This window comes from Schistocerca cancellata, chromosome 1 (assembly GCF_023864275.1).
Source record: "Schistocerca cancellata isolate TAMUIC-IGC-003103 chromosome 1, iqSchCanc2.1, whole genome shotgun sequence".
Classification (NCBI taxonomy): Eukaryota; Metazoa; Arthropoda; class Insecta; order Orthoptera; family Acrididae; genus Schistocerca; species Schistocerca cancellata.
This window is the reverse complement of record NC_064626.1, coordinates 1,172,987,524-1,173,008,694: the sequence shown is the minus strand read 5'-3', so window position 1 is coordinate 1,173,008,694 and position 21,171 is coordinate 1,172,987,524. Positions and strand designations below refer to the sequence as shown.

Below are 21,171 nucleotides of genomic sequence, written 5' to 3'. Positions count from 1 at the left end.
GATCCCTCGCTCTTTAGGGTGCCATGAGCCAAAGGCGATCCCTTGGTGGTTGCTGGAAGTCACTGAGGCAATTAAGGAGTATCGGCGATGCTACTACGGCATAAGCGGCACCCTTCCCTGGAGCACCTCAGCCTTTAAGCGGCACCAGTGCCATGGTGGAGGCCGGAGTCCCTCCATTGCAGATTAGGCCTGCGCAACTGCTCTCCAGTTACGTTGCACGCATTCGTAGTTCTCCTGCGCATATGAATTGCTGTCTCCTTTTCCCACCCAAAACGGTTCATCTCCCTCACTGGCGGCCCAGGTCAAGGCTTCCAATTGCTGTTCGTGTGTGATTCTTTCTCTCTGAACTGGAATCCTTGCCTTTACCACCTATACATAAGGTTCTTTTACGAACAGCTCCATGGTGTACACCTAGGCCACAGCTTCTCCTGGACCTTTCACATCACTCTAAGGACTCAGTTAACCCTGCGACTCTCCGCTGTCACTTCCTCTTGATTCTCGACATGTACCAGGTCATGAAGTGGTTTACATGGATGGCTCGATGGCTGATGGTCACATTGTCTTTGCCTGTGTTTATGGAGGACATAAAGAACAGCGCTCCTTGCCAGATGGCTGCAATGTTTTCACTGCAGGGCTGGCAGCCATATCTCATGCTCTTGAGCACATCCTCTCATGCCCAGGTGAGTCATTTCTCCTGTGTACTGACTCCTTGAGCAGTCTACAAGCTATCGACCAGTGCTATCCTTGTCATCCTTTGGTAGCGACCATTCAGGAGTCCATCTATGAACTGGAATGGTCCTGTCGTTCAGTGGTGTTTGTCTGGGCCCCAGGTCATGTCGGAATCCCAGGCAACGAATTTGCGTTACGGACAGACTGGCCAAACAGGCTATGCGGAAACCACGTATGGAGATTGGCTTCCCAGAAACTGACCTGCGTTTAGTATTATGCCGCTAGGTTTTGCAGCTTTGGGAGAAGGAATGGCGTAACTTCAGTACGCACAACAAACTGCGTGCCATTAAGGAATGTACGAATGTGTGGAAGAGCTCTTTGCGCTCCTCTCGCAGGGACTCTGTGGTTCTCTGTCAGCTCCATATTGGCAATATGTGGCCGATGCATGGTTACATCCTCCGTCGCGAGGACCCACCTCGGTGTCGCTGTGGCTCTCAAATGACAGTTGTCCATCTCTTGCTGGACTGCTCACTTTTAGCCGCTCTATGGTGGATTTTTAACTTTCCCAGCACCTACCTTCGGTGTTGGGCGACAATGCGCCAACAGCAGTGTTAGTTTTACGTTTTATTCGTGAGGGTGAGTTTTTTCATTTGCTTCAAGTTTTAGCACATGTCCTTTGTCCCATTGTGCCCTACACCCTATTGCTTTCAGGATGGAGGTTTTAATGTGTTGGAGAGTGGCTGGATTTTCCTTTTTATCCCCATGTTCAGCCAGCCATGGTAACCTCATTTCATGTTTTAACCTCTTCTACCTGTCCTTTGTGTCTTTCTTCTCCCCTTTTGTCCATTTAAGTGTTTGTTGCCCTTCAGTCGTTGGTGTGGTTTTTCCTTTCATTCTGTTTTGTGTTGTAAGTCTCATTGTCTTATTCTAACACTGGTGGCACTGTTTCTGTTTGAACAAGGGACCAATGACCTCATAGTTTGGTCCCTTCTCCCCCTCTTTTAAACCAACCAACCAACCAACATGACCACAGGCAGTCCTTCCAAAATATCCAACAACAGTGTTTTGTTTTGACAGCATGGTGTCATGGAATTCCTTGTTAAAGAGGAAAAATGTGCTGCAATTAACATCAGACTTCAACATTTCTATTGTAGAAGCCTGTGTGTGTGCCAGAATTGTTAAGAGACAGGCAAAAAAATAATCCTTATAGTGATTGCCCTGGCCTACCTCCATGGAATGCAAAAAGGAAAGATTCCAAGTGATTTTCTTGAACCTCGACAAACCATAAATGCTGCCCGCTCTATAGTGCATTACACAATAAATACCCCAGAAAGAAAGTCATATTCCAATCGAATAATGCATGTTGTCACACTTCTCATCAGAAACTCTTCCACATCCTCTCTACTGCCTCGACTGGGCATTCTTTGACTGCCATCTTTTGGGTTTTGTTGAGGAACAAATGTGAGGCCAATGCTATGAGATGGTGGAGGGTGTTTGTAAAGCAGTGATTTAGTGTATTAAGGAAGCTGGAATAGTGTTCAATTGTAAGGGTAATTTCAAACTTGCAGAATGGGAAAAATATGTGCAAAGAAATGGAGACTTTGTTGAAAAGTGACAGAAAATATATAATTAGAATGACATATTTGTTTTGTCTAAAAATTTTAAAAATTTTTGCCTATTTCTTTCAGTATGGGTCTTGTACCTAATGTTATAGTAATTATCAGAGAAGCTACAGCGTCAAAGGACTTCAGACTCACATAATTGTTTCTCAGTATTGCTGATACCAGATCTGGGTACACCTCAAACCTCAATATTTGATTTCAGAATCGCTGTCTCACAGTAATGCAATCCAAGTAGTATCTTCCTCTGTCTCATGGCCTTTTCCAGTGTGGAGGCACAGGAAGATACCTTATAATACTGAAAATTCCTTAATGGAAACAATAAAAAAATAATGAAGAAAGACAACTAAATATCTGCAGTTCAGTAGCTCATTCATAAATCTGTAAAACTTACACCTATTCCTCCTCTGCCACACACACCATTCATCAGTTACCTACATTACATTTATTATGGCATAGAATATGCACATAAAACTTCCCACTGCACACACTTACTTTGCTACAAACATTTTGAGAAATGGAATTTATTATTCATAAAGTCTAACACTAGCATTGATTTATATTGATCACAAAAATTTATTTCCAGTTTGAGGAAGAGGAGTCTGATTTACCACTTGGACAGACACTTTCTGGAAGAAAGCGCTTATTTTCAAAAGAACTTCGTTGCATGATGTACGGCTTTGGTGATGATCAGAATCCATATACAGAAAGTGTTGATCTTCTAGAGGATCTCGTAATTGAATTCATTACAGAAATGGTAAGTTTCTGTGTTATTTTTATTGTTTTCAGTTAATAGTTATCATATTTGTTTTCATGTGTGAATTTTGTGCTTTGTTGCAACAGTAGTGTCCAGAAGTGGTTTGTTTATTATTTGAAATGTGTACAAAAGCTCCCTGAATTGAGTAGCCTATGTCAACAAGATTGGAAAAGGGACAAGTTGAAACTATTTACAGTTGGACAAAAGACATGTTTTTTTGTCAGAGAGCAATGTCCAGTTGCCATCAGTTGGACAACAGATAACTGTGCACTGTAGTTGAGACAATGTTTGTACACATTGGATTTCAAACCTGATTCTGCTTGTTCCATTAGAAATCATCTGTGATTGTGCTCATGTTGCCTGAAATGTGCTGAAATAAAGCAATAAAAAATAACAGATTTGTTATGGAGCTACAAAATATAAATATTGATGACTCCTGCCGTAAAAAACTGACCATTATCAACCACTGATGAAACTTTGAACATATTAATCAAATTATCCTGGCGGGCAGACAACAAATGAAAGACAACATTACATCACAACTGAGCTTATCACATAGGAAGGTTCATATCATTCTGAATGGTATTAAGATGAATTCATTTGGCTTGTTCACAAATGCTGTCCCTTTTGAGTGTCACTGCCAGTTATAAATAACCTCACTCCACTGACAGATGTTGGTGACAGCTTCCTGAGTACCATTGTTTGCTTTCCCTATTATATACTGAGTGACCTGGTTAAGACAGTATTAATGCACTAGACTCGCCATTCACTAAGAACGGAGTTCGTACCCCATCTGGCCAAACTGACTTGGATTTTCCATGGTTTCCACAAGTGGCTAAGGTGAATGTCAGGATGGTTCCACTGGAATGATCCTGGCCGACTTACTGTCCTATCCTTGCCTAATCCGGTCTCATATAATGTATCTGTAGTCTGTTGTGTCAAATGGTCAAAGGACAAATAAGTAAATGAATAAAATAAGTCATCTTTGCTGGCAGTGGAACATAACATTGCCTCTATTAGCCACAAACTGTTTGTCTGTCAGTCAGTGGGTTGGAAAGGAAGAACATCTCCAGGAAAGTAAAAATTTCACATTTAGGAAAGTAGGGGGAAAGTTATGTGTAATTTCACATGTCACTCGTTATTCACTCGCTCTAAGATATTTCTGAACTGCAGCAAAACCTTGATAGTGCCCCCCCTCCTTGCGCCCCTCCCCATCGAGCGTTTGAGTTAGGACGTAAAAAAAAAAAATCGATTTTTCAAAAAGTGTTCATTTTGTAGTGCACATCTTTCTGAAAAGTTAGATAGATAAAACATACGTGTTCAAGGAAATGTAAGATGTAATTTGGTCTTAACTGTGTCAAAGTGCAGTACCATGCCTCTTCACACGGCATTCTTCTGTCACTGTATTTCGCGCTGTCAAATTGAATCTTGTATATTTAGCAAAGGAAACCATCAAGCCTATATTCAGAACAGTGGAAATTAAAATGTCCTTTGGTACCTCTTCTGCTCCCAGTCAGCCGGTTTAACATCCACCCCCCCCCCCCAAAAAAAAAAAGAGAGGGCAATCACAATTAATACTGGGTGGGATTATTTGTGGCTAGGAGAATAAGAACTCTTCTTCTTCAATCCTTAGGTCCCAGCATTTTTTTCTCTCTAATCTTGCTACAGCTTTACACAGTGCGCTTTCCTTCTTGCAAGAGAATTTGTTTCCTTATCAAAGTTCGTCAAACCTTTTGCTACATGAAAAATCAAAATGTTGTCTAATACTTTAAAAGCTGTTAATATGGATAGTACCCAAGACTGATGTGGTTTCTCGATTTGATTACATCTGTTTTGTCACTGTCTGCTATATAAAATGAAATAGGCGTTTCTAATATTACAGCAGTTGTAACACATTCCGAATAAGTGCGACTATTGTAACACAAATGGTCCTTTTTATCTACCTCATTTACATAAAAAACATGACAGTGTAATTCACAGAGTACCTATATCAAATGCCTATTAGGTCTACTATAACCAAAAAGCTTCACATTTCATTCATATGCTCTAGTTTCTCAAGCATGAGATCGAAAAGTAGTAGTAGAACAAAATTTTTATATAAATTCAGAATCGTTATATTCTTTCATATAATTTATAATATGTCCCTGTTTCTTCTCCTTCCTGTTTCCAACAACCAATCTTGCCATCACTAATTCTGTACTATTCCTGCTATTGCCAAACTTATTCTCCGGTTAACTTCACTAACCCTGCCAGAGTCACCGGTTCAGTTACCCGCGTTTATTCTTCGTTTACGCGTTATTATGTGTTTGTACAACACGTTCTCCCTGCTATTCCAAGAATAGACTGCTAACCAGGGGCTGTACAACTGGCCCTTAGCAGTGTAGCATACTGGCAAAAATTTGTGTCAAAATTTCATTTTCTTGGATACACCGAGAAGCTAACATGTAATCTTTCTTACCTGTTATTCCTGTCAGTCATTTATTTTCGCTCTGGTAGTCTGAATCTATGGATTTCACTAATAATTATAACATTGATAATCATTCACGCACCCAGTCAACCACATAAACGAAAAGTGATTGGCATTCACCTGTTCGGTTTATTCGGCTCAGCTAATATAGCCCCATCCCCTTTTGTCTGCAGGAAATTTTTTTTATTTCTACATGTGACAGGATTTCCCTGGCAGAGACATCACATACAGTATGCACGCATTCAAAAAGCAACTTATGATTCATTCAGGAATCAACTTAGAATGTATTCAATCGATAGATCGACGTGCACTGGCTACTACATGCTTTGTGAAACAATTTTTTTTTCTTTCAAGAATACGAATTTGGCACCTCCTGAAATTGTCACCCAGGGCAAATGCCCCGCTTCGCCCCCCCTCCCTCCTCCCCCTCCCCCTCCCCCTCTCCCTCCCCCCAGGTCTGGGCATGTCTTAAGAGGGATAGATTATAGTTAAGGATCTTGATGTGGACATACTCCCTTCATGCTATCAGAGAGCAGCACCCAGAAAAAGAATAAGAATGGGCAGTGTGCTTGCATATACTGACAGTTAAAGTTACCTTGTCAAGAACATCGTTATGAAACTGAAACATCCCTTCTAATCACCCAGGCCTGTACCAGCTGATTCCTTTTTCCTTAAGGACATACGTAGGGCAAAATGCATTCTTGTACTTAATCATATATAAGTCCAAAAATATTACAGCTAACACAATAAAACTTGAGACTTCTATATACAACATAATGCTTCATATTCTGTGCAATTTTTGTTCGAAAATGCGCATCAATATACATTGTGTAAAGATTTGAATTTTTAAATAACATTGTTTCTGTAATTTACCATTTCTTACAAACTAATGAACAATAAAACTGGTATTTCACAGTTTACATCTGTATAAGTGGTTCATACAATGTGTGGAACAGATTTTTGTTTAAAGTCATAGTTGCTTTGAAATTAACTTTTTAGTTTTGTGTTACTCGGGACTGGTCTATTTTTCTCAGAAAAGATAATAGAAAGTGCTGCACATCATTATTCAGTAAGTAATTCTTAAGAACTATGCCAAATTTCAGGATGTTAGCTTTATTGTTCCTGACAAAAGGTACATTATAGCTAAAAAAAGTCAGTTTACGACAATTCACATTTGAAGTTTTTATTTCAGTTTTTGGCAGTATCGCTATATGTCTAGGGACTAATGCTGTCCATATCCATAATCTTTATTCTCTTCCTTGTCTTTCTGGAGTCGTCTCTTCTCCTGCCTCCTTTGCATTGCCAACTTTTGTAGTTTTCTTCAGCTCTCTGAGCTTTGTCCAGATGCACTTCATTGATCCTTCTGAGTATCTTCAACGTGAATGCACCTGGATGGGAGCCTAGTCTCTGCAGGCACTTAATCCTACCAACATTTCAACTAGTGAATACTAGACAGGCATCACACGCAGATGTCTTCATAACTGTTTAGGACACAACTACTGTTTTTGGACAACTCATCCATACAAGATGATTGTAGCTCTCATTTGTATTGTGTGTTTTCCCATGTACATACTTTTTTCAGGAGTTCAGGTTTGGCTAGGTACATGAAAGTTGGTTTTATAACATCTGAAACAGCAAGTGGTAAACCATGTTTATGGGTGTATGGCTTTCCATTGGCTTTTTCCTGAAGATATTTGCACCATGAGTTGTTCACATTTAGGAGCAGCATCTGTAATACTGTTATTTAAATTTCCTGCAGCGTTTAGGCATGTGGAATTCGATATTTCCACACCTTTTTGAATATGCATCCACTGTTATGATCCATTTCGAGCAAAACAAGTTGATATACGCAAAACTAAAAACTAAAATAAGTTTGTAGCATGTACTATTAAAACAATCATTTTGTAAACAAAGGAATAAGCAAAGATAATCTTTTCACTGCCTTCTAGACTTATCTGCAGTTCATTTCGATTGTGTGAACAAAAAATTAACCCACAAAAAAGTAGCATAGAAAAGGTGTGTATCACAGTGTAGAAAGAGGAGGTGTGGCAGGTGCAGACGCACAAACAAACTTTTTTAAAACTTATTTCTAGCCGGAATTCGATTATAAAACTTTGGGATGTTATTCTTAACATTTTGCCTTACATATGCCCATAGATCTGTTCATATCTTCCGCTTATTAGAGAAGGGGAGCTGTTGGCAAAATTGGAGGAGGGAGGGGCACTTATATCTCCCAGTGGGAAATTATTTGGATGGGATTACAGGGGTAACACTGATATTCACCGTAAAGCCAGAGAGAACCTATGGAAACTCTTATGAGAACTACCACATTATTTTACTGCACTACCGTATTTACTCGAATCTAAGCCGCACTTTTTTTCCGGTTTTTGTAATCCAAAAAACCGCCTGCGGCTTAGAATCGAGTGCAAAGCAAGCGGAAGTTCTGAAAAATGTTGATAGGTGCCGCCACAACTAACTTCTGCCGTCGAATATATGTAGCGCTACACAGGCATCCTTTGTAGGCACAAAGACAAATACTGGCGCCAAAACCTCTGCGTCACTAAATAAAATTAAAAAAAAAAAAAATTGGAAGACGAGCTTTTTTTCTCCGCCCGAGTTTCGACCACTGCTTTTTCATACATAATCCAACGAAGTAAATACAAATTCTGTATTGTTCATCTTCGAATTTCAATGTACTATGAAAATCCGACTGGTAATACTGGGATTTTTGTCAATATGGCCAACTCTACGTTCTGAATTTTTTCCTACCTGTGAGAAGAGATGGTTGCTAATAGGAACCTGATGAAATGTGAATCACATGCAGTATTCTCTTCACCATAAGAATAATACGAATATAAACATTTTGCCATGTATTCTTTCGTGTTTGCTTCTATCTCATTTAAATAAATAAACTACGAAACTAGAGTGAGACAACAGCAAACGCGGAAGAATATACGTATCGTGTCATGTTTATATTCGTATTACTCTTATGCCTAATAGTGATACAGTCAGAGATGAAGCACGGCAACTGACTAGATTTTTAAATCTAAGATGACTAATTTCTGTGCAGAATTTGATGTACTAAAGAAGCGGCCGCAAAGATTTTCAAACGGAGAAAATTTTTTGCCAAACTCTCGTTCAGAACATGTTCTATCATACGCAGTCTATTATTTGGTTCTTGTTGATCATTATCAAAGAAAGCAGCAGTGTAAGTAACAACAAATAGCAGTCTCGTGCCATTGTTTCGCTAATGAGACGATTCCTCTCTTTTTTAAATTGTAGGCGGCGGTAGCGCGCACAAAAGCAAGCCATGCCGCGAGCAGCGACAGGCCGTAAACACGCACTATCAGAATGCGACAAACAATGCATGACACAGTATAGTAATGCATTTTCAGCTTCGAGTGACGGACGTAAACACCTATAACATAGAAAACGGCACTTATCAGATCAAAGCAAAATAAGCAATCGATTCAAACCAGACGAAGCACATGAAAAAGGAAGGGTATCCGTATAAATACGGACAGAGTGCCTGCCGCATAGCAATGGCTACCTGGTAAAGCTTAACTGCTAAGCTTTCGACTCGAACCAAACTACTGTAGCTGTATCGTCATTCATTCGACCTAAATTGTGTCTCATATTACAATGGACCAACTTTGTTTCGATTTGGAGGTGCGGCCTAAAACTTTTCTCTCCCCTTGAATTTCGAGTCTCAAATTTCAGGTGCGGCTTAGATTTGGGAATTTTTTTTTTCCTTTATTTCGAGTCTCATTTTTCAGGTGCGGCTTAGATTTGAGTAAATACGGTAAGTGTGGTCATCATTGCTTCCAGGAGTGCAGCAGATAGGTGTTGGGTGATCTTAAACACAGCCAGAGTGATAAGCACTGCAACTTCACCTTTCAGTTCTGTCACCCATCCTGTTGTTGTTCGTAGTCCTGTTGCTGCATTCTGTCACCGCAATTACTTTTTCTCAATGGCACACTGCTAGTGATACTGTACTCTGCACACAGGTGCTAGCTGTAAAGCTTGCCACATCTTCATTTATTCTTGGCACTTATATCACAAGCTATATTCACCTGGTCAAATACCTTCTTGCCCTCCATCTTCCCACTAGTGCAACTATGGTGTGTGAAGGGCTCGCAGCTACCCCTTCCCACCCATTTCCAGCTGCCAACACGTGTTACACAACAGTGATCAGATATCGGTTGGTGATCTGCCCGTATTGTGCAACAACATTTGTCATGATTGCCAGCGTACTTGACACATCTTATTGTGGCAGCATTTGCCCGCATGCCTCTCTTGCTGGTATTTAAAGCACTGAGGCTTTCTGTCGAGTCCTGTTGGGAGAGGTTCCACAAAGACTTTGCAAGGCTCCTTCAACCCTGCCCTGTCCTCTTATCATATCCACGTGCAGTTTGAGTAATGATTATCTTGTAGATTAACAGTACTGCATGGGGCATTTCTGTGTCGAATATCCAATGCAACCTCTGCAGGATGACTGTCATTACCAGTTTTTCTTCTTCTCTTGATCTGTCTTCTACAGAGGTTTGGTGATGAGCTTGGCTACCAGACGTGCTTGTTGCCAGCCTATATCTAAAGCAGGACATTGTTGTCCTGAGATTAATTTTGTATATAGTTCTGAATATTATCACAAAAGTTTCTTTTCAGTTTGAGGAGTAGTAGTCTGGTTTATCCCTTGGACAGACACTTCAAAAGAACTTCATTGAATGATGGGGCAGGAAGTCCCCCATGGCCTTATCAGTGGTTCATCCTGGCATTCACTGTAGCAGCTAGAGGAAAATACAGAATATCCAAGTCAGGATGGCCAGATGGGATATGAACTCCACTCTGAATGTCAGGAGTGGGAGTGGCTGCATTCACTTCACCCATGTCCTGATGACCCTTGTGTCATTAGTTTGTTGCAGCTTCATATCTGCCTAAATACAGTGGGCTGTGTCATCTTCTTCTTATTGCTTGCTGAAGTTTTCCCAGCAGGACTGCCAGCCGCATAATCTGCGTTCCTTTCAGCTGACTCAGTAATTACAGCCATCCAATGTCATTTGGCGTCTTTCTACAGTTATGCCTATTTTTTCCCTTCCTGGAAACTGACAACTGCTATTATATTGATGTGATAGAATTGCGTTTTCCTGGAAACATATGAATCTCAGCTTTATTTTTGATAAGGATAGAAGCTGAAATGAAAATTTGTGCCAAGGCCAGGAATTGAACCCTGGTGTCATGCTTACTAGATGCGCTAACCACTACACCACCATGGCATTGTGGCTCACACTACTACATGGACTACTGTCCCTAACACAAATGTCAGTTCATGCCTTCAGCCCATTTTTCCCGTCTTAAATCATCAGTACTGCTGAGGCTCTCTGATATTGGAATAGCAGCCCAGCTTTGTATGTAATGGGGAAATCTTGATATTATGGAATTACATTTTCCTGGGGACATGTTAGTCTCAACTTTTATCTTCGATAAAGTGTCTGCCCTGGTACATCTATTTCCTGTGGCTAAAACTGAAATTCCCAGCTAACTCATAAACCACTTCAGGAGTGTTGTACGGTTGAGTCAAGTATACTTAATTTTGCATAAAGTACCTTGAGGAAAAGGTATATTGCAATAAAAGTTTATAACCAAATCTAGCAACATTTTGTTTTTACCTTATACAGTATGCCAAGATTGTCCACTAACCCCTTGGTACATAACCTGTGCAATAGAATAGTCCCTTGTCACACATATATTCCAGAAAATTGTTACAGCCACATAACATCCTTTCTTGGATGCCTCAAATGGTTCTGACATATCTGTTGCTGAAGTATAGCTTCTTTTATCCTCCAAAGTTGGCAACTCTGAGAGTGATCTTTGGTAAACTATGGATGGTATGCCCTTGACCAATGAAAGTATGTGGAGCAAATCCCTGACATCTCTGGTAGAATTGCGTGTATGTCTGTCACAATGGTTCCAACATCCAGGTCTCAGAAGAACTTCTGGCAACTTCCTAGACTTCACACCTGGTACCATAGAGCTTTATACTCCCAGCTCTCACTGTGTTGGCTGCCTACAATTGCTGTTTTCAACTTTCACAGTGATTGTTCATCACAAATGAAATCAATATTTTCGAATGTAGGTGAGCAGTCATTACAGTTAGGATGGCAAGTAAAGTAATACATCCCAGGCCCCAATTGAGTGATAGTAGGAGTAACTTCCCATGAACACACACATGCATTCACACACAGAGGTCATTAAGACATTTTGTTACACATCAATCACTGAAGAAGATATGACAGTTATTATCAAATGCGGGCAATTATTCTGATATTTTTTAAACCTTCTACATTTTCGTATTCACACAATAAAGCAAGTGGCTTACCAAATTTGTTGCACATTTCTTTTATCTCATGGTGTGTATACTAACATTTTCTCCAGCTGTTATTAATGGTGTGATTGCTATTTTTTGCTGATTTTTTTTTTTTTCAGACACACAAAGCTATGGAAATTGGAAGGACAGGAAGGGTTCAGGTTGAGGATATTGTTTTCCTTGTGCGAAAAGACGCAAGGAAATATGCACGTGTGAAGGATTTACTTACAATGAATGAAGAACTGAAGAAAGCCAGGAAGGCATTTGATGAAGTGAAGTATGTGGGGACATAGAATGTGACTTGACAGGCTTCTGTGTAAATTAATATTTTTGTAAAAAAGTGTATTTATAAATAAACAGCATTTTGTCAACTATACTTTTCTGTCAGTTGACAATATTAGTTGTGATCTAACATATACTCATAGTTTACATTGTCGCGTGAAAAATATATGTATCGTCAGAACCCCACACACTGAAGTTTCTGTACGAAACCATTCATTAATTTAGCGCTGTCATGGTGGTACATAAGCAAGAAATGATTTCATTGTATTTGAAAGAAATAGAGGAGTTTCCTATGTAATTGTGAAGAGAGAATTTTTTTCTTGACTAAGCCCAGTTATTTGTTCAATTATTTTGCACAATTTTGTATGTTTGCCCCATGAAAATATCTGGTGTGCCTACTGTCCAAACTCATTCCAGTAACCTGATGTTGGGAAATTTGTTTTTTAATTCACACATCATACTTACTTCACAGCCAAAGCCCTTGACGAACAGAAGTGGTATGTTGTATTTCTTTGTGTATAACAACCTTCCTGTTGGCTGCCATTTTCCTGATGACATTGTATAGTAAGAATAACTGCACTTTCAACCACAGACCTCCCGTGGCATTTACAACAAAAACCATGCTGCTGTACAATCATCTCACTAGAGCTGAGAATCTTGACAGTCCATTCATAAGTAATTTGTGTATCTAATGAACCCACTGTGTTTTTAAACTAGTCTTTATTTCCTCATGATTAGTTTCTTGTAATCACTGCCCAGATATTCCTCAGGCATTTTTAGAAGTTCATGTTATAGATCACGTACAATTAGCTTGTTCCATGAAACATGCTGGACTCGCATTCTCTACACTGATACATTTATAACAAGAATAGTTTTAAACTTATTGCATCTCAATTGAAAGATAATAAAATGGTAAATGTGGCTGAACATCACAATTAAGGAAACAGTGTTAATATAACTTGGCAATACTATTATGGAGTTACTCTGGACTATTAGCTTGTGTGATTTATTTTTTTATTAATTTATTGCCCTTTGGTATTAATCATTTAACCAGAGAAGTCAGCAAGTACAGATTTTGTATACAGTACTACATTAATTAGAAATCACATCAATTCCGGGTAATTCCGGCCCGAGCTGGCGGAGTTGATGGTTGTGTGCTTGCTTGTGTTTTTTCTCTTTTACTAATGAAGGATGTAACCGAAAGCTTCATGCAAGTGTCTTTTAACTGTATCTGTCTGCAACGTAACGGGTCTTCTTTACTGTAAGTAGAAATCCATTTTTTCCTGCATTGTTCATGTTCCTACCTGGAGTTTCCATTATTTAAGTGCAAATAAACTTTGTGGCACACTTTGTACATTCACACACTCAATACAGTCCGTTGTTGTTGTCATCGTTGTGGTGCTCAGTCCAAAGACTGGTTTGATGCAGCTCTCCATGCTACTCCATCCTGTGCAAGCTTCTTCATCTCCCAGTACCTACTGCAACCTACATCCTTCTGAATCTGCTTAGTGTATTCATCTCTTGGTCTCCCTCTACAATTTTTACCATTCACGCAGCCTTCCAATACTAAACTGGTGACCCCTTCATGCCTCAGAACATGTCCAACCAACCGACCCCTTCTTCTAGTCACGTTGTGCCACAGATTTCTCTTCTCCCCAATTCTATTCAGTACCACCTCATTAGTTATGTGATCTACCCATCTAATCTTCAGCAGTCTTCCCGTAACACCACATTTTGAAAGCTTCTAATGTCTTCTTGTCTAAACTATTTGTCGTCCATGTTTCACTTCCATACATGGCTATACTCCATACAAATACTTTCAGAAATGACTTCCTGACACTTGTATTTGATGTTAACAAATTTCTCTTCTTCAGAAACACTTTTCTTGCCATTGCCAGTCTACATTTTATATCCTCTCTACTTCGACCATCATCAGTTATTTTGCTCCCCAAATAGCAAAACTCATCTACTACTTTAAGTGTCTCATTTCCTGATCTAATTCCTTCAGCATCACCCGATTTAATTGAACTACATTCCATTATCCTTGTTTCGCTTTTGTTGATCATCATCTTATATCCTCCTTTCAAGGCACTGTCCATTGCGTTCAACTGCTCTTCCAGGTCCTTTGCTGTCTCTGACAGAATTACAGTATCATTTGCAAACCTCAAAGTTTTTATTTCTTCACCATGGATTTTAATTTCTACTCCAAATTTTTCTTTTGTTTTCTTTACCGCTTGCTCAATATACAGATTGAATAACATCGGGGATAGGCAACCACCCTGTCTCACTCCCTTCCCAACCACTGCTTCCCTTTCATGCCCATCGACTCTTATAACTGCCATCTGGTTTCTGTACAAATTGTAAATAGCCTTTCGCTCCCTGTATTTGACCCCTGTCACCTTCAGAATTTGAAAGAGAATATCCAGTCAACATTGTCAAAAGCTTTCTCTAAGTCTGCAAATACTAGAAAAATAGATGTGCCTTTCCTTAATCTATCTTCTAAGATAAGTCGTTGGTTCAGTATTGCCTCACCATGCTCCAACATTTCTATGGAATCCAAACTGATCTTCGTCGAGGTCGGCTTCTACCAGTTTTTCCATTTGTCTGTAAAGAATTCATGTTAGTATTCTGCAGCTGTGACTTACTAAACTGTAGTTTGGTAACTTTCACACCCGTCAACATCTGCTTTCTTTGGCATTGGAATTATTACATTCTTCTCGACGTCTGAGGGTATTTCACCTGTCTCGTACATCTTGCTCACCAGATGGTAGAGTTTTGTCTAGGCTGACTCTCCCAAAGCTATCAGTAGCTCTAATGGAATGTTGTCTACTCTCGGGGCCTTGTTTCGACTTAGATCTTTCAGTGGTCTGTCAAACTCTTCGTGCAGTATCATATCTCCCATTTTATCTACATCCTCTTCCATTTCAATAAGGATATTGTCCTCAAGTACATCACCTTTGTATACACCCTCTGTATACTCATTCCACCTTTCTGCTTTCCCTTCATTGTGTAGAGCTAGTTTTCCATCTGAGCTCTTGATATTATACAAGTGGTTCTCTTTTCTCCATAGGTATATTTAATTTTTCTGTAGGCAGATCTGTCTTACCCCTAGTGAGATAAGCCTCTACATCCTTACATTTGTCCTCTAGCCATCCCTGCTTAGTCATTTTGCACTTCTGTTCTATCTCATTTTTCATCATCATCATCATCTTGGACAGTTTCCAGCCATTGGATGGGTCTGTCGGGAACACAAGCCTCTCCATCGTGTTCTGTCTTTCCACCATTCCCCCTCTTCCACCTTCGTCCAGTTCTCTCCTCTTCTCGTCACACATTCCTTCACTCCCTTTACCCATCTATCTCTTGGTCTTCCTCTGGGCCTCTTCCCCTCCAGTTGCAGATCAAACATCCTCTTTGGAATTCTTCCCTCATCCATTCTCTTCATGTGTCCATACCACTGCAGTCTTGATTTTTCTATCCTGTCCTGTACTGGTTCCTCCTTTAGTCTTTCCCTCACATACACATTTCGCAATCTGTCTCGTCTTGTTACACCCAACCTGCTCCTCTGGAACTTCATTTCGCTAGCCTGTATTCTACTTTTGTCGCTTTTGTGCATTACCCATGTCTCACTTCTGTATGCCAATATGGGGACAAAGTAGGTTCGGTATATAATTCCCTTGGATTTCTGTGACACCTCCTTGCTCCAAATAAGCCCCCTAATGCATTTGTAGAACTGCCCTGCTTTTCTGCACCTTTCATTTATTTCCATTGCGTTTCCCCCCTTACTTTCAATCACGCTTCCCAGGTACTTGAAGTTCTCTACCACTTGTAGTTTTTCCCCTCCACAAGTTATATCCACATTTGGCCTATTCGTCTTCCTTGTTGTGACAATTATTTCACTTTTCTTTGCAGAGAAATGCATTCCATATTGTGCTGCCGTTGCCTCCCATGCATCTAACTGCTCTTGCACCTCCTTCTCGCAATTTCCCCATAATATCAGGTCATCGGCAAAAAGCACTGCTTTCATTTTATGATCTCCAATTGCATCTGACACTTGCTGTAGGATTTCATCCATAACAATAATAAACAATAAAGGCGAAAGTGCACTTCCCTGTCGCAGCCCATTTTCCAGCTTGAACCATGCAGTACATTCCCTCCCCACTTTCACACAACTCTCACTTCCCTCGTACATTTTTCTGACTTTTCGTGTTATCTCTTCATCTATCCCTTTTGCGTTCAGCACATCCCAGAGCTTGTCCCTACAGATACTGTCATACGCCTTCTCAATATCTAAAAAGGCCATGATTAAGTCCTTCCCGTACTCATAGTGCCTTTCCTGCAGTTGCCTTACCGCAAATATGAGGTCCGTTGTTGATCTTCCCGGTCTGAAATCATACTGCTCCTCTTGCAGTCTACTTTCAATACTGCTTCTTATTCTCTTCTCCAGGATCTTTTCATAGATTTTTCCACAGTGGCATAGCAGGGTGATTCCTCTGTAGTTCTCACATCTCCTTTTATCCCCTTTCTTGAAGATCGGGACTATAATTCCTTTCTTCCAATCCTCAGGAATTCTGTTCTCCTTCCACACCACCCTCAGCACTCTGTATAGCCACTGGGTTCCTACTTCTCCTGCTGCTCGTATCATATCCACTGTTACTTCGTCCCAACCTGGTGCCTTGCCCCCTTTCATCCTCTTTATGGCTTCTTCCACTTCATTCCAAGTTAGATCATCAATTTCCCCACTATTATCATCGTCTGCTGCCTTAGGCTCTCCATCGCTGTTAGTTACCCGCTTGGCGGCATTCAACAGATCTTCAAAGTACTCCTTCCAAATCTTTTTGAGCTCATGCATTTCCTCCACAACTCTTCCATTATTATCCATGATCCTCAGGCACTCGCTTCTGTCCTTCCTCTTATTTCTTACCATGGTGTAAAGTACTTTTTTGTTCCCTTCACTGTCCTCTTCTAACATTCTTGTCCATTTTTCCATCCACTTCTTCTTCTCCGCCCTTACTATGGTCTGTGCCGCTTTCTTGCTTTCCTTATATTTTACCCTAGCTTCCTCTGTTCGGGTCTGGAACCATTCTCTGAAGGCTTTGTTCTTTCGAAGTACTGCCTCTTTACATATGTTGTTCCACCATCTCATTTTGTTGTTCTATCTCATTTTTGAGACTTTTTATTCCTTTTCATCTGCTTTTTACATTTTCTCCTTTCATCGATTAAATTCAATATCTCTTGTGTTACCCAAGGATTTCTACTAGCCCTCGCCATTTTCCTACTTGATCCTCTGTTGCCTTCATTATTTCATCTCTAAAAGCGACCCATTCTTCTTCTACGGTATTCCTTTTCCCTGTTCTTGTCAGTCATTCTCTAATGCTCTCTCTGAAACTCTCTACAACTTTTGGTTCTTTCAGTTTATCCAGGTACCATCTCCTTAAATTCCCACCTTTTTGCAGTTTCTATTGTTTAATCTACAGTTCATAACCAATAGATTGTGATCAGAGTCCAAATCTGCCCCTGGGAATGTTTTACAATTTAGAACCTGGTTCCTAAATCTGTCTTACCATTATATAATCACCTGAAACCTTCCAGTGTTTCCAGGCCTCTTCCACATATACAACCTTCTTTCATGATTCTTGGACCAAGTTATGCTCTGCACAAAATTCTACCAGGCGGCTTCCTCTTTCATTTCTTACCTCCAGTCCATATTCACCTACTACTTTTCCTTGTCTTCCTTTTCCTACTATTGAATTCCAGTCCATATATCGAAACTTCTTATGCTGGAACCTTTGTGTCTGACTTACAACTGGGTATCTGCTTCTTGCAGAAACCAGGTAGCACTGACATAGGCCGTTGTGGCCAGCTGTTGAAACAGGCCCATCATACATGTAGGTTGGGGAATTCCTGCTTTGATCAAGGCCTTAAGACACTTCGGGCATTGTCCGTGTGTGTGTGTGTGTGTGTGTGTGTGTGTGTGTGTGTGTGTGAGAGAGAGAGTGAGAGTGAGAGTGAGAGTGAGAGAGAGAGAGAGAGAGAGAGAGAGAGAGAGAGAGAGAGAGAGAGCGAGAGAGGGGGGGGGGGGTTAAGGTCTGAAATCACAGTTGGGTGGACTTGGCTGTATGGAGATGGCTGAACTTCCATCCTATAAACATGTGAAGGATAACAGCTGTGACACAGCTGCTTTCATGTTATAGTAGTGGTGTGACATTTGGATTCCTTGATTTGGGGGAACCATGTTTTACATGGAATAGTCGGCTACATTGTGACATGTGATCTTCCTTTGGACTGTTGTGAACCTGCCACATCTGTGGCAATTCATCTATATCTACATCTACATACATACTCCGCAATCCACCATACAGTGTGTGGCAGAGGGTACCTCATACCACAACTAGTGTCTTCTCTCCCTGTTCCACGTTCCACTCCCAAACAGAACGAGGGTAAAATGACTGCCTATATGCCTCTGTATGAGACCTAATCTCTCATCATATCTTTGTGGTATTTCCACGAAATGTAAGTTGGCGGCAGTAAAATTGTACTGCAGTCAGCCTCAAATGCTGGTTACCTAGATTTCCTCAGTAGCGATTCATGAAAAGAACACCTCCTTTCCTCTAGAGACTCCTACCCGAGTTCCTGAAGCATTTCCGTAACACTCGCGTGATGATCAAACCTACCAGTAACAAATCTAGTAGCCCGCCTCTGAATTGCTTCTATGTCCCACCTCAATATGAACTGATAGGGATCCCAAATGCTCGAGCAGTACTCAAGAATAGGTTGTATTAGTGTTTTATAATCAGTCTAAGCAGGGATGGCTAGAGGACAAATGTAAGGATGTAGAGGCTTGTCTCACTAGGGGTAAGATAGATACTGCCTACAGGAAAATTAAAGAGACCTTTGGAGAGAAGAGAACCACTTGTATGAATATCAAGAGCTCAGATGGCAACCCAGTTCTAAGCAAAGAAGGGAAGGCAGAAAGGTGGAAGGAGTATATAGAGGGTTTATACAAGGGGGATGTACTTGAGGACAATATTATGGAAATGGAAGAGGATGTAGATGAAGATGAAATGGGAGATACGATACTGCGTGAAGAGTTTTACAGAGCACTGAAAGACCTGAGTCGAAACAAGGCCCCGGGAGTAGACAACATTCCATTAGAACTACTGACGGCCTTGGGAGAGCCAGTCCTGACAAAACTCTACCATCTGGTGAGCAAGATGTATGAGACAGGTGAAATACCCTCAGACTTCAAGAAGAATATAATAATTCCAATCCCAAAGAAAGCAGGTGTTGACAGATGTGAAAATTACCGAACTATCAGTTTAATAAGTCACAGCTGCAAAATACTAACGCGAATTCTTGACAGACAAATGGAAAAACTGGTAGAAGCCGACCTCGGGGAAGATCAGTTTGGATTCCGTAGAAATGTTGGAACACATGAGGCAATACTAACCTTACGACTTATCTTAGAAGAAAGATTAAGAAAAGGCAAACCTACGTTTCTAGCATTTGTAGACTTAGAGAAAGCTTTTGACAATGTTGACTGGAATACTCTCTTCCACATTCTAAAGGTGGCAAGGGTAAAATACAGGGAGGGAAAGGCTATTTACAATTTGTACAGAAACCAGATGGCAGTTATAAGAGTCGATGGGCATGAAAGGGAAGCAGTGGTTGGGAAAGGAGTGAGACAGGGTTGTAGCCTATCCCCGATGTTATTCAATCTGTGTATTGAGCAAGCAGTAAAGGAAACAAAAGAAAAATTCGGAGTAGGTATTAAAATTCATGGAGAAGAAGTAAAAACTTTGAGGTTCGCCGATGACATTGTAATTCTGTCAGAGACAGAAAAGGACTTGGAAGAACAGTTGAATGGAATGGACAGTGTCTTGAAAGGAGGATATAAGATGAACATCAACAAAAGTAAAACAAGGATAATGGAATGTAGTCGAATTAAGTCGGGTGATGCTGAGGGAATTAGATTAGGAAATGAGACACTTAAAGTAGTAAAGGAGTTTTGCTATTTAGGGAGTAAAATAACTGATGATGGTCGAAGTAGAGAGGATATAAAATGTAGACTGGCAATGGCAAGGAAATCGTTTCTGAAGAAGAGAAATTTGTTAACATCGAGTATAGATTTAAGTGTCAGGAAGTCGTTCCTGAAAGTATTTGTATGGAGTGTAGCCATGTATGGAAGTGAAACATGGAGGATAACTAGTATGGACAAGAAGAGAATAGAAGCTTTCGAAATGTGGTGCTACAGAAGAATGCTGAAGATAAGGTGGGTAGATCACTTAACTAATGAGGAGGTATTGAATAGGATTGGGGGGAAGAGAAGTTTGTGGCACAACTTGACTAGAAGAAGGGATCAGTTGGTAGGACATGTTCTGAGGCATCAAGGGATCACAAATTTAGCATTGGAGGGCAGCGTGGAGGGTAAAAATCGTAGAGGGAGACCAAGAGATGAATACACTAAGCAGATTCAGAAGGATGTAGGTTGCAGTAGGTACTGGGAGATGAAGAAGCTTGCACAGGATAGAGTAGCATGGAGAGCTGCATCAAACCAGTCTCGGGACTGAAGACCACAACAACAACAATCAGTCTCTTTTACAGATGAACCACATCTTCCCAAAATTCTACCAATGAACCGAAGACGACTATCCACCTTCCCCACAACTGCCATTACGTGCTTGTCCCACTTCATATCGCTCTGCAATGTTACGCCCAAATATTTAATCGCCGTGACTGTGTCAAGCGCTACACTACTAATGGAGTATTCAGACATTACAGGATTCTTTTTCCTATTCATCTGCATTAATTTACATTTATCTATATTTAGAATTAGTTGCCATTCTTTACACCAATCACAAATCCTGTCCAAGTCGTCTTGTATCCTCCTACAGTCACTCAACGACGACACCTTTCTGTACACCACAGCATCATCAGCAAACAGCCGCACATTGCTATCCACCCTATCCAAAAGATCATTTATGTAGATAGAAAACAACAGCGGACCTACCACACT

The 21,171-nt window shown here is 40.5% G+C and overlaps 1 protein-coding gene across 2 annotated transcripts in view; it reads left to right on the top strand.

The window, feature by feature from the left end:
* LOC126094153 (transcription initiation factor TFIID subunit 13) overlaps positions 1 to 12,252 on the top strand; it is a 427,001-nt gene extending 414,749 nt beyond the window's left edge. For both annotated transcript variants that reach the window (XM_049908775.1, XM_049908773.1), the window contains exons 2-3: positions 2,875 to 3,045; positions 11,996 to 12,252. In XM_049908775.1, coding sequence (XP_049764732.1) covers positions 2,875 to 3,045; positions 11,996 to 12,169 — 345 coding nt within the window. In that variant the 3' untranslated portion in view covers positions 12,170 to 12,252. The remainder of the gene's footprint in view (positions 1 to 2,874; positions 3,046 to 11,995) is intronic.
* Positions 12,253 to 21,171: the final 8,919 nt, after the last annotated feature.